Source organism: Stegostoma tigrinum, chromosome 10 (genome assembly GCF_030684315.1).
Source record: "Stegostoma tigrinum isolate sSteTig4 chromosome 10, sSteTig4.hap1, whole genome shotgun sequence".
Taxonomy (NCBI): Eukaryota; Metazoa; Chordata; class Chondrichthyes; order Orectolobiformes; family Stegostomatidae; genus Stegostoma; species Stegostoma tigrinum.
This window is the reverse complement of record NC_081363.1, coordinates 85100099-85113485: the sequence shown is the minus strand read 5'-3', so window position 1 is coordinate 85113485 and position 13387 is coordinate 85100099. Positions and strand designations below refer to the sequence as shown.

The 13387-nt window shown below is 43.0% G+C and overlaps 2 protein-coding genes across 4 annotated transcripts in view; one reads left to right on the top strand and one right to left on the bottom strand.

The window, feature by feature from the left end:
- znf106a (zinc finger protein 106a) overlaps window positions 1-9078 on the top strand; it is an 80510-nt gene extending 71432 nt beyond the window's left edge. For 2 of the 3 annotated variants that reach the window (XM_059649333.1, XM_059649334.1), the window contains 3 exons: window positions 1588-1659; window positions 4664-4735; window positions 5300-6852. In XM_059649333.1, coding sequence (XP_059505316.1) covers window positions 1588-1659; window positions 4664-4735; window positions 5300-5524 — 369 coding nt within the window. In that variant the 3' untranslated portion in view covers window positions 5525-6852. The other variant, XM_059649335.1, reaches the window with a different exon arrangement.
- Window positions 6922-13387, bottom strand: part of heatr4 (HEAT repeat containing 4) — a 61466-nt gene continuing 55000 nt past the window's right edge. The window contains exons 15-17 of the mRNA XM_059649336.1: window positions 12776-12941; window positions 12125-12192; window positions 6922-11466 (exon numbers count right to left, since the gene is read on the bottom strand). Coding sequence (XP_059505319.1) covers window positions 11323-11466; window positions 12125-12192; window positions 12776-12941 — 378 coding nt within the window. The 3' untranslated portion in view covers window positions 6922-11322. The remainder of the gene's footprint in view (window positions 11467-12124; window positions 12193-12775; window positions 12942-13387) is intronic.

The following is a 13387-nucleotide window of genomic DNA, read 5'->3' as shown; positions in this document are numbered from 1 at the left end:
TGACCCTTATCCTGAAACCCTATCCCATGTTTTAGGTTCCCCAGTGAGCTTAAACAAACTCTGTGCACCACTTTCAAGACTTCATGTTTGTTAATGAGTTTCCCCCCCTCATTCTAAATGCACAAATTACACATTGAAACCAAAACTGCACAACATGTTTCTGGTGCCAAAACTGTGTACAATTGCAGTGAGACTTTTTAGTGCTGCACTCCAGTTGCCTTGCAGTAAAGGTCAGCATTCCATTTGCCTTCCAAATTGCTTGGTGACTGTGATTCACACTAAAGATATCATTCTGTAGTGTCTCTTCATTAAAATAGTACTCTGCTTCGAATTCTTCCTGCCAAAGTAGGCAAGTTCACATTATACACCATATATCATATATTTTCCCATTCACTTAACCTTACAACTTGCTTTCTAACCTGACTTTCTATCATAAGCAAATTTGGCTGCAGTACATTCAGTCCAAGTTATTTCCATAGATGCAGGTAGTTGAGCCCTCAACACTGATCACGGCAGCACTCCACCGGTTACTTCTCCAATCTGACCCATTTATCCGGATTTTGTTTTCTGTTGGTTAGCTGTTTTATCACCATCAGTGACATGAACTGTTACCCTTTCACATAGCACCAGCCATGCTGCAGCAGGACAGTGTTCTCAAACTCCGTGTTTCCCAAGCTCCGTACAGAGAAGCCTGTTTACTGTTTGAAAATAAAAAGAAAACCAGAATTTCAGAAGCTCTCGGAGAAGTGATGTGTGATCCAGTTAAAAGGTTCTGAATCCTGAAATCAGTGTGAACAGCTCAGGCGTACAAAAGAGCCAAGAGTTTGTATCAGGTATCAGCTTGTGAGATTAGAAACTGTTGCCTGCTTAGTTCAAGAGGAACTGGGGAATAGTACACTGTCCAGACTGCTGTGACCCGAAGAGAAGGTTCATAGCACTCTGACTTGCTGGTGCTAATGTACCTGTGAAGCTGGCTACAGGTTTGTTGCTGTGTAAAATGACAATACAATACTGAAGGTTTCAGGCCAGTCACCTGCACCAACCACACACTATTTAGGTTCTGCCCACAATTATCTTGTATTTTAATGGTGACATGGTCTTACATTTCACCAGATGGTCTCTTTCCTGTCACACTTGTTTGTGTGAGATTGTGCAGCAGATAACAGTCAAATGTATCTGTCATTGTATTTATGTCTAAAAGACTTTTGAGGACATTAAAATTCATGTCTTTGTTTCCATTCCTATGTCTTTAATTTCGTACAACCCTGCAAAACTTTGAGATGCCTAAATGCCTCTACTTCTATCCCCCTCAGTCAGATTTTAATTGTCGCATCATTATTTGAACTGTCAAGAGCCTAAGCTTTCTAACCAAATCCATTCACTCCCCCCATCCACCACCACCACTGCTCTGCTGTTGGATCCTCACATAGCTCTGTGTCTCATTCTGTTTGATTGTGTTCTTGTGAAGAGCTTTGAGATTGTTTACCTGTGTTAACAGGGCTATGTTTACCCAATTTAAAGTTAAGCATGAGAGCATGTGAAAGAATTGTCTTAACAGTGTCATTTTTCTTCTCTTTTGGTGTCTAGTCACATGATCGTTTGCAGGTATACGGTGGCCACAAGGATATGTTGATGTGTATGGTCATACACAAGAGCATGGTGAGTGTCAGCAGCAACCTGATTAAATATGAACGCTCAACTTGCAGTGCTCCACTGGAATCAAGGAGATGTCCCTGTCCCCACCTGGCTCTGTGATACAGCAATGAATGGCAAGGTCACTGCTGTAGTATCTGTTTGATAAATCCAAATTGTAAATCCAGTGAAGCAGAGGACTGGACTAATGCTGTAGACAGAAACAAGATCCCACCAGGGCAGCTAGATGGAAGGTTAAATATAATGAACGGAAAGCTCAGTGATGACAATTAAACCAATCTGGTTCCTTCCTCTCCTTGAAGTAAATCTGCCTTCCTTAGCTAATCTGATTTTTATGCAATCCCAGATGCAGAGAAATGTGGTTGGTTCACACCTGCCCTCCAGCATGGCCTAGCAAGCTAACAAAGTGTGTAGCTGGATGAACACAGCAGGTCAAGCAGCATCTCAGGAGCACAAAAGCTGACATTTCGTGCCTAGACCCTTCATCAGACCTTTGTGCTCCTGAGATGCTGCTTGGCCTGCTGTGTTCATCCAGCCACACACTTTGTTATCTTGGATTCTCCAGCATTTGCAGTTCCCATTTTCTCTGGCCTAGCAAGCTGCTTGGTTCAAGATCAGTTATGAAACTCATGGTGTTGATTCATAGAACATAGAACATTACAGCACAGTACAGGCCCTTCGGCCCTCGATGTTGTGTCGACCTGTCATACCGATCTCAAGCCCATCTAACCTACACTATTCCGTGTACATCCATATGCTTATCCAATGATGACTTAAATGTACCTAAAGTTGGCGAATCTACTACCATTGCAGGCAAAGCGTTCCATTCCCTTGCTATTCTCTGAGTAAAGAAACTACCTCTGACATCTGTCCTATATCTTTCACCCCTCAATTTAAAGCTATGCCCCCACGTGCTCGCCGTCACCATCCTCGGAAAAAGGCTGTCCCTATCCACCCTATCTAACCCTCTGATTGTTTTATATGTTTCGATTAAGTCACCTCTCGACCTTCTTCTCTCTAATGAAAACAGCCTCAAGTCCCTCAGCCTTTCCTCGTAAGACCTTCCCTCCATACCAGGCAACATGCTAGTAAATCTCCTCTGCACCCTTTCCAAAGCTTCCACATCCTCCTCATAATGCGGTGACCAGAACTGTACACAATACTCCAAGTGCAGCTGCACCAGAGTTTTGTACAGCTTCACCATAACCTCTTGGTTCTGGAACTCGATCCCTCTATTAATAAAAGCTAAAGCACTGTATGCCGCCTTAACAGCCCTGTCAACCTGGGTGGCAACTTTCAAGGATCTGTGTACGTGGACACCGAGATCTCTCTGCTCATCTACACTACTAAGAATCTTACCATTAGCCCTGTACTTTGCCTTCCGGTTACTCCTACCAAAGTGCATCACCTCACACTTGTCTGCATTAGACTCCATTTGCCACCTCTCAGCCCAGCTCTGCAGCTTATCTATGTCTCTCTGCAACCTACAGCATCCTTCGTCACTGTCCACAACTCCACCGACCTTAATGTCGTCTGAAAATTTATTAACCCATCCTTCTACACCCTCATCCAGGTTATCTATAAAAATGACAAACAGCAGTGGACCCAACGCCGACTCTTGTGGTACACCACTGGTAATCGGTCTCCAGGATGAACATTTCCCATCAACTACCACCCTCTGTCTTCTTTCAGCAAGCCAATTTCCGATCCAAACTGCTATATCTCCCACAATCCCATTCCTCCGCATTTTGTACAATATTGTGAGGAACCTTATCGAACGCCTTGCTGAAATCCATATACACCACATCAACTGGTTTACTCTCATCTAACTGTTTGGTCACCTTCTCAAAGAACTCAATAAGGTTTGTGAGGCACGACCTTCCCTTCACAAAACCGTGCTGACTATCCCTAATCAATTTATTCTTTTCTAGATGATTATACATCCTATCCCTTCTCACCTTTTCCAACACTTTACCAACAACTGAGGTAAGGCTCACTGGTCTACAATTACCAGGGTTGTCTCTACTCCCCTTCTTGAACAGGGGAACCACATTTGCTATCCACCAGTCATCTGGCACTATTCCTGTAGACAATGACGAGTTAAAGATCAATGCCAAAGGCTCGGCAATCTCCTCCCTGGCTTCCCAGAGGATCTGAGGATAAATCCCATCCGACCCAGGGGACTTATCTATCTTCACCCTCTGAAGGTTTTCTAATACCTCTTCCTTGTGAACCTCAATCCCACCTAGTCTAGGAGCCTGTATCTCAGTATTCTCCTCTACAACATTGTCATTTTCTAGAGTGAATACTGTTGAAAAATATTCATTTAAAGTTCCCCTATCTCATCTGACTCCACACACAACTTACCACTACTATCCTTGATTGGGCCTAATCTTACTTTCATCATTCTTTTATTCCTTAAATACCTGTAGAAAGCCTTCGGGTTTACCCTGATCCTATCCGCCAACAACTCCTCATGTCTCCTCCTGGCTCTTCTGAGCTCTGTCTTTAGGTCTTTCCTGGCTACCTCGTAGCCCTCAAGTGCCTTAACTGAGCCTTCACATCTCATCCGAACATAAGCCGCCTTCGTCCTATTGACCAGAGATTCCACCTCCTTTGTAAACCACCGCTCCCGCACTCTACAGCTTCCTCCCTGTCTGACAGGTACATATTTATCTAGGACACACAGGAGCTTTTCCTTGAAGAAGCTCCACATTTCTAATGTGCCCATCCCCTGCAGTTTTCTTCCCCATCCTATACTCCCTAAATCCTACCTAATCCCATCGTAATTGCCTTTCCTCCGGCTATGACTCTTGCCCAGTGGTATACGCCTATCCCTTTCCATCACTAAAGTAAACAAAACAGAATTGTGATCGCTATCACCAAAGTGCTCACCTACTTCCAAATCTAACACCTGGCCAGGCTCATTCCCAGTACCAAATCTAATGTGGCTTCACCCCTTGTTGGCCTATCTACATTCGATCAGCAACTTGGTTTTTTTTGCTCTTAGATCTATACAGGTTGTTACGATGGTAGCATACAGGCTGTGCGATTGAACTTGATGCAAAACTATCGCTGTTGGGTAAGTATGAAAATAACTTTGTTTATTTTTATACAGCAGTTGGTTGTTGCTGTACCCAGCTCTTGCTGAATCTGCCTGTTTCCCTGACTCTTGTACTCAGGTCATACTGTATTTCAGCCTGTCTCCCTCTTTCACTGTATTTGCTCTTTCCCTGACCCTTCTGTACCACCTTCTCACTGTTTCCCTTTCATGAAGCCATGCTGACTCTGCTTGATTAGATTATGATTTCCCAAATGAGCTGCTATTATTTCCTTAATGATTTATTATTGAAGAAGCACTGGAATCAGTGTTAGGCTATTTCCACCTATAGTTACCTGTTTTTTGCCTCCATCCCTCCAGGACTTCTCCAAAATCCAAGAGTTTTTGAACAATTACACCCAATGCATCCATTATCTGCATAACTCCCTCTTTTACATTGACTGCTCACAATGTGGTCCCCTTTACATTGGCAACAGACTGGGTCCCTGTTTTACTGAATACCTCCACTCTGTCAGAATGGCCCTGACTTTCCAGTTTCAATAAACCACCTTGCTCTTGTGATAACATTTTGTCCTTGGCCTGCAGCAGTGTTCCAATGAAGGTCAATGCAAGCTGGAGCGACAATGCCTCATTTTCCACTTCGGCACTTTACAGTCTCTAGGATTCAGCCCACAGTCAGGGTATGATTACTGTCCTCTGTTTCTCTTACACCCCTCACTCTCTGCTGGCCCTGTCTTGTTTGTGTCTTGTTGGCTTTTTCTTTTCGCGGCTAACGTTTATACCTGTTTTTCATCTTTGTCACTCCTTTAACTACTTTTATCACCGCCGAGGTCTTTTGCTCTGGGCATCCTCATAATTTATTCCTCTTGCTCCTCTGTCAACAACGTAAAGCAGCATTTTCCAGCTTCTTTCAGTTCCAAAGTGGAATCATATGGCACTCGAAACTTTAACTTTGTTTCTGTCTCTGCAGATACTGCCAGACTTAAGTTTCGCCAGCATTCTGTTTTTATTTTGGATCCGGAAATTGTCTCATTGACAGGAGACAAGAATATTGATTAATGGGTGCTTTTCAGATTGAAGGAATATTCATAATAGCGTTCCCCAGGGGCTCTATGTTAGGACCTCTACTGTTGCTGATTTCAAAATTTGCGGATGATACAATATCTGGAAGTGTTGAGGGGAGGATGATGTTGAATATCTATAGGACAGAGAGCTTGGTGGAGTGAGCAGACAAATGGCAGATGACATTAACTGTAAAGGAGCCTGAAGTGATTTATTTTGGTAGCAAGAATGTATAGAGCATTTTTATTTTGAAAGGTGGAGCAGAAGGACCTGGGTATATATGTGCATTAATCATTGAAGGTGGTTGTACAGTTTTGAGTATGGTTACCAGAACATACAGTATGCTGAATGTTATTAATAGAGCATAGAGAACAAGAGCAAGATGATAATTTTAAACTTGTATACAATGCTGGTTTCGTCCAGAGAATGGAGTTTTGTATCCAGTTCTCGGCTGTACGCTTAAGCCACTGAGTGTGTGTTTGCGCGCAGGAAGGATTTATGAGAATGGTTCCGGGATGAAATGCTTCAGTTACTTGGATAGATTGAAGAAATTGGGGCTATTCTCTTTTGGAGAAGGGTCAAGCGATTTGATAGAGATATTCAGAATCATGAGGGGTCTGGAGTACGTAGAATAATACATTCCCCATTAAAGGAATCATGAACTAGAGGACTCATATTAAGGTAATTGGCAAAAGAAGCACTGGCAACGTAAGCATTTTCTCTCACAGTGAGTGGTTCGGCTCTGGGACACACTAATGAAGAGTGAGGGAGATGCAGGGATAAGTAGCATTTTTTCTGAAAGGCAAGGGTTACACGGAGTAATGAGAGACTGATGCTGGGTGATTTGTTACAGAGTGCCAATACAGGCTGGACTGAAGAGCCTCCTGTGCTGGGTAACCATTCTGCAAATCTGCCTGACGTATTCAAATATACCATCGGCATCCCCACCCCTTCCCGATGCCCTCCTGCTTGCCCCTCCTCCTTCTCTCAGTCCTCCTTCCCTCTCATTTTATCCCTCCTTTTCACTCATTGCCCCTCCTCTTCCCCCCCCACCCAACCTGTTTAATTTTTTGCCTGTTCCCTTGCAGTGGTCTGGCTGTACTTTGATTTTTGGTGTTCTCAGTCACCTGAAGCATCACCTGTTGTCTGATCACCACAATCCCTCCTTCCAGACCCTGAAGTGTCGCTGGCGCAACTGTGATGGTTTCTTCTCTGTGAAAAATGGGTCCAAACAGGTGAGGAAAGTCCAGGGGCTAGGAAAGAACAAGGTCACATTAAAAATTACTAGTCAAGGCCAATCCAATCAGCACTCTGTACCTGAGGCAAAATTATAAGTGAGAATCTAATCAGCACCAGCCCAGTTTATTTGACAATCACTTAGGAGTGAGTTACAGGCTGTCATCTAATCAGGGGTTTATAATGAGTTTTTATGTAGTGTGGTAAAAATAATGGAAGTGAACTAAAGGCATGAATCTCATTGCAGGTTTGTGTGGTTGGGTGAGTTACAGTCTGCAACATACTGTGTACGATATCAGATACTCAGACCAGGCTTGAATCTAATCAAGAGTTTTGAAGAGTGTGTCTTGGATAGATAAATAAATAAGATTCTTGTGAGTGAGTTACAGACTGGAACCTAACTGAGGGGTTTGTTCAAATGTACGGGTTACCTGTCCGAGCTGGAGTTTGCAGTCTCACCTGTCAGGACAGTGTGGGTGTGGAACAAGGCCTTCACTCCTTGTCTGTCTGCCCATGGTATTCTGAAACCTTTTCAATTGATTTTTGCAGGATGTTCCCAAGCACCTTTGTGAACATGCTGAAGAGAACAGCCAGTTGGACCCATGAGAAGATATTTGACCTCCCAAATTGGGAAGCAATTTAGAAGATTTTGTAAAAAAGAATTGTCTTTACACAGTACATTTCCATCATTCCGCAGTGATAGTCTCTAAAACTTGCTGCAGATCATGGAGGAGTCTCGATGGCTTCACATCTGGACTAAACCGACCAGCTGCAGGTGTCACAGATCTGTATGCCCTGCAACACAGGCTGTGTTGCCTGAAGGGCGAAAGTCGACAGAATGGAACATTAAATGAAACGAGTGAAGTAGTGGGAATACCGATCAACAGTGACTGCTGCGCAAGCTTGTGCACACTGTGTTTGTGTGCATATGTCTTGGACTGCATGCAGGTGCGTCTCAATCTGTGTGCATGATTTGGTTTGTGTGTGTATTTGAGAGTCTGGGTCTGCGTGAGTGCATGTGTCAGAGTGTAATACTGTGGATTTTGTAACTCAAATATACATTTGTGTGGCAGTTTCCCACAGTTCAAGAGCTGCCCTGTGGAATCCTTACTGATTCCTACAGCCAGAAACTAGTCTGTCAATTTGCATACCATTTATTTCTTATTGTTTATTAATTTTATGCCTTGATAGAGAATTACATTCAGATGAAAATGTGCTTTCTCAAACAGGACTAAGTTTTTTTTTAAGAAAATATCTGGGGTGGAATTTGTGAGTGTGTATTGTACGTGATAAGGATTGTGAAATGGAGGATATTGTGAATGGATGTTGATGTTGATGCTCAGGCCATATTCTGAGGGCAAGTCTCGATTCCAGTCCAGTTCTGATAGTGAAAACCGTGGCTGGAGTAGAGACACGTTCTGATGGGGGGTTTTTTTTGGTTAATACTGTGTGATGCCTGCTACATATCACTGTGGTTTTATTTATTCTTTGGTTCGATGACATTATAGTTTGATTGAGTGTGGGGTCACAGTCAGGCCTTGAGCAACATTGCAACCTGACCATGACCGTTTCGTTGGATTTTTTTAAAAGTAAGGCTTTTTTTTCCTTCAAGATTTTAAGCTTAAAATGTACCAAGCTCAATAGTTGGATGAGGTATCAAGAAAAGATTCTTTGAAAGATGGATTAGCTCAATGAAACTGTGCTATGAGGCTGTGAATTGTGTACCCTTTTCACACCGTGTGGGTAATACATGGCACCAATGCTGAGTACTTGTCCCGTGTGTCGTGAGAGCAGAGAGGCTGCGTTTTGTACCTGCTTTCTGCAGCTACATGTAATGTGGCCATGACTTTGTGTATTGTATATGGCCCCTTAAGGCTGTGTCGCAAGTGGCCATGACGCTACGTATTATGTAGACCATATTGTAAATGATTGTGAGACTGCGTCATGGGTGAAGCTGTGAACTGTCAGTGTGATCGGAATGAATGTTTACAATAAATGATTTTACACTGATTGGAAACTATTTCAAGAATCTGAATAAATGTGACTCAATGTATTTCTGAACCTGATATGTTGTGTAATGAATTATGTTCATTTCAATTCCATTTCTGACTTACCCCTTGTACAAAATGGACCAGACTAGCTTATCAGATGCACTTAACCTAGCCCATTCAACTGCCCTAGACTGTATTTCATAGGAAAACAGGTATGTGGGGTTATTCTGCATTGATACATGAGCTACTGCAGATACTCCTGTACAGTACACGTTATTCACAAACACTACGCAGATCACAGAACTGTTTAAGGCTGTTGCCTACACTGGCTCTCAAATGAGCAATTTATTTTGTCATACTGCTGGAATGTTGTACATTCTTCATTTTCAGATAATAGTCTAATTTCCTTTCGATTGTTGCAATTGAATGTGCCTGCTCCAGCCTCTCAGGCAGTGCATTCCATTTGCTCCAGTGAAGAACATTGCTCTACTCAGCCTATTTTCTATGATTAAAATTGGCCTAGACTCCACCTCGCTTCTAAATTCCATTAATTATAGTTTGCTACTTTATTAGCAGATTTTTTTAAAAAATCTGGTGGGAAACCATTGTTTGGTGATTTACTCTCAGATTAGAAACACTGACCACCCCCTTGTAAAGTCACAGAGATTAATGTATGACAACCAAATAGCAAGTCTTCTACTATCTCTCCCATGCATTTGTGACCAAGGCTGGAGGAAGGGCCTCTGATTTACTGACCACATTTTGCTGGGATACCAGGCCCAACATTCTGATAGAAGGAAAGAACACAAATCCGGAAACCTAAACTAATTTTTGCCCATATATCTTAGGCACACGTTCCCCCACTATTCTGTAATTCATCTAACATAAATCATGTCTGTGACTCAATGAAACAGACTGAACGCCAAACCTTTTGCTAGTTGAAGGGTTTGAACCTAGGAGTTTGCTCTTTTCTAGTTGAAATAAGGCCATTAAGATTTCCCCCTTCCTCAAAAGAAGCATGGCACAGTAGTGCAAACATCAAAACTGAGGTAATGGGGTCATTTTATTTTGTCAAAAGCTCCTTGAGATTGGATTTGAGGACATGCTTTCATTCTTGCCCGTCCCTTTGTTAGATGATCCACTCAGACAGTAACATCACCTTCTGTCCTTGAGTGAGGTGCTTGGACTTGCCCATAGCAATGTTAAAATTAATTTCATCAGTGTGCCAAATAATTATCAGCCATTAAACTGAAAGCCAGAATACAATAATTTCTTGATGTTACAGTTTTTAAATTGGCATAAGACAAATGTTTTAAGTAACTTGACACTTTTTAGGCGGAGAAACCATTACCCGAAACCTGTTGTCACAGTTAAGCTATTGTTTCTGCACCAAGTAATTAACAGTTTGGGACACTTTGCAGATTCAAAATTATCTAATCTTTATGCAAAGAATTTTTGAGCTGATTTTAGCAGTTGGATTTATACTGGAAGCTACATATTTATACACTGGGCACTGTGCTTTACAAACAGAAAGAATGTGTATACATACTGCACCTGTTTGAATTCGACAAAACCAAGCTGCTGTCAATCAGCATTAATGGGTGTATTCTCCATGGCAACACCACTGTGCCTGCCAACAAATCACTATCCTCTCATCCAATATAAAATGTGGGTTTTTTCCCCTCAAATTAGTATTCTTGTAAATTGTCCTGAAGAGTGTAAAAAGCAAAACTTGGACAAATGTGTTGTTTTTTAAATAATACTCAAGTTCTGTATCACTGAATGTCTAATTAAAAACAACAGGTAGTAATTGTTCCATTAGATGAAGAGAAGATTGTTTATAGACAGAGTTCCACGGAACAGAAGACATCTGTTGGTTGATAGAACAGAAATTCCAGTGTTAAAGTGTAAAAGACTATTCAGTCCAACAAGCAAGTGCTAGCTCATGCAGCTGTCCGTCTTAGTACCACTCACCAACTTTTGCCTCTGCAATCTGATTCCATCAGCCTTCACAACACCAAGCTGGTGTCCTAACTGGCTTGCTAATTATTTTACGTGATTAATCCTGGTTATTGATCCACTTGACAGAGAGCATGCTCAATTAAACTTTGCAAAGATTTGATGGCTCTGTATATAAAAATGAAGTATTCCCATACACTATAGGAAGAGTTCAGTGCTGTGTTCAGAAACACACTCACTCTGATTATTTCCATCTGTTACTTCTGGCTTATTTATTAAACTTAACTTTCTGTCTCCATCTCTTCTGTGCTTTAATTCCTTTTCTAATTGGCTGTTGTACATTATATGGCTGACAGGCTGCTATAACTTGCCCTTCCTCAGCGCTTTGGAATAGTGCAGTTCATCCTCACTGAGTGTTTGCCACTCCCCATTCAGCTGGCACTCGACCAAGTGATTTTCCTTTTTCAGCTGCAAAGCTGCTGGACTAGAGCTGTCCAGAATTGACTGCAACAAAAAAACAAGCAAAGTTCAGATCAGCAGGGACTAGGGACCAAAGAAAACAACATCCCAGAGAGCTGAGATAAGACGTACAGCTGGATGAACACAGCAGGCCAAGCGGCAACAGAGGAGCAGGAAGGCTGATGTTTCGGGCCTAGACCCTCCTCCAGAACCATTAGGAGATAAAATTGTACAGCAGTCACTATCTGTGACAATCCAACTGAAGGAGTGCACTGCTTTGCTGAGCTAACAAAATGTAGTAGTGGGTAGTGGGCAGAGAGTTATTACTATTCATTGTTACCATTATCATTTTCTGAAGAAGGGTCTAGGCCCGAAACGTCAGCCTTCCTGCTCCAATGATGCTGCTTGGCCACTATGTTCATCCAGCTCTACACCTTGTTATCTCAAGTTCTCTAGCATCTGCAGTTCCTACTATCTCTCCCACAGAGAGCTGCCAGCTGGCTGGAATTTTGTTCCTGATCTGGACTGTACTGAGCCAGAGTGAGAGGTTCAGGGACAGAAGTCATGGACTGACATGCCCACCTACTTGGGGAAGGTGTGTAAAATAAGGGATTAGGAGGGTGGAAGGGTCAGGGTCAGGCTGGCACTGACAGAAGGGGATCAGGCACAGCTTGTGAACACTCCTGGTGCAATGGTCAGTTACCTGAATTTCAGCCTCACATTCCTTAACGTCATCTTCAGAGTTGATCTCCATCGAAGGGAGACGGGGAGCTAGAACAAAGAGAGAGTCAATTTCTCAGTGTTCTTACTTGCTGCTTCAAACCCTGCCAACTGTACCATTGCTCTGATGGCTGGTTCCAACTAACTGAGCTGCCATTTTGTTCCCAAACCAGCACCATCAACTATTAAGACCCAACCCTGCCCACTGACCTATGGGTTTTATTTCAGTGTGTGGTGCCTAATCTCTGAACCACCTCCATGTCCAAAATGAGAATCTGGTGACTTACTGACTGAGTGGGTAGGGGATGTTTGAAGTGAGGCCAAACCTGATTCCAACAACTCCTAGATCATAAAATGTGAGGCTGGATGAACACAGCAGGCCAAGCAGCATCTCAGGAGCACAAAAGCTGACGTTTCGGGCCTAGACCCTAGGCCCGAAACGTCAGCTTTTGTGCTCCTGAGATGCTGCTTGGCCTGCTGTGTTCATCCAGCCTCACATTTTATGATCTTGGAATTCTCCAGCATCTGCAGTTCCCATTATCTCCAACAACTCATAGATCCCTTTCAGCACTCATTCAGCCCACTGGCAATCTGTTACTCCCAGATCCCTGCTGAATCTACTCCTCTTGCGCACCAATCACGCTCTTGTTCAGATGCTCAATCTGTTCACGCAGGGCTGTCAGATGCTCCGGTTGTTTCTTGAGATCGATCCTCTCAATCTGCTGGGCAATATTCAACTTCACCATCTCCACCCTTAGCAGCTTCCAAATGACAACATCTTTCTGACACAGCGTCTTGATCTGTTAAAAATAAATTCACCAAACGTGTCACTCATCAACTCAAAGTGTTTTCCACTGTAAGCAAATACCCCCAGGATAGGGACAGCACAGGGTTGAATCAGAGTTAAGCTACTCTTCTAACAAAGTAAAGGTCTCTACACTCCCCACCCAACACTCCCAGGACAGATACTGAGTAGAGCTTCCTCTACACAGTCCCTGTCAAATACTCCAGGGACAGGGACAGTTCAGGGTTAGATACAGAGTAAAACTACCAAGTAGGCTGCAAAGTAGCAAGGGGCAAGGTAAGTGATAGTGTTTAAGGAAGGTTGGGGACAGATGGAGAAATCAGGCCTGTTGGGGAGAACGTGGGTTTCAGGGTTGGTGGATATGAATTGGGGAAGAGGGGGGAGTGTGTCCAGATATGGGAAAATAGGCATTGGGTGCAGAACAGCAAAAGGGTGAAGGAC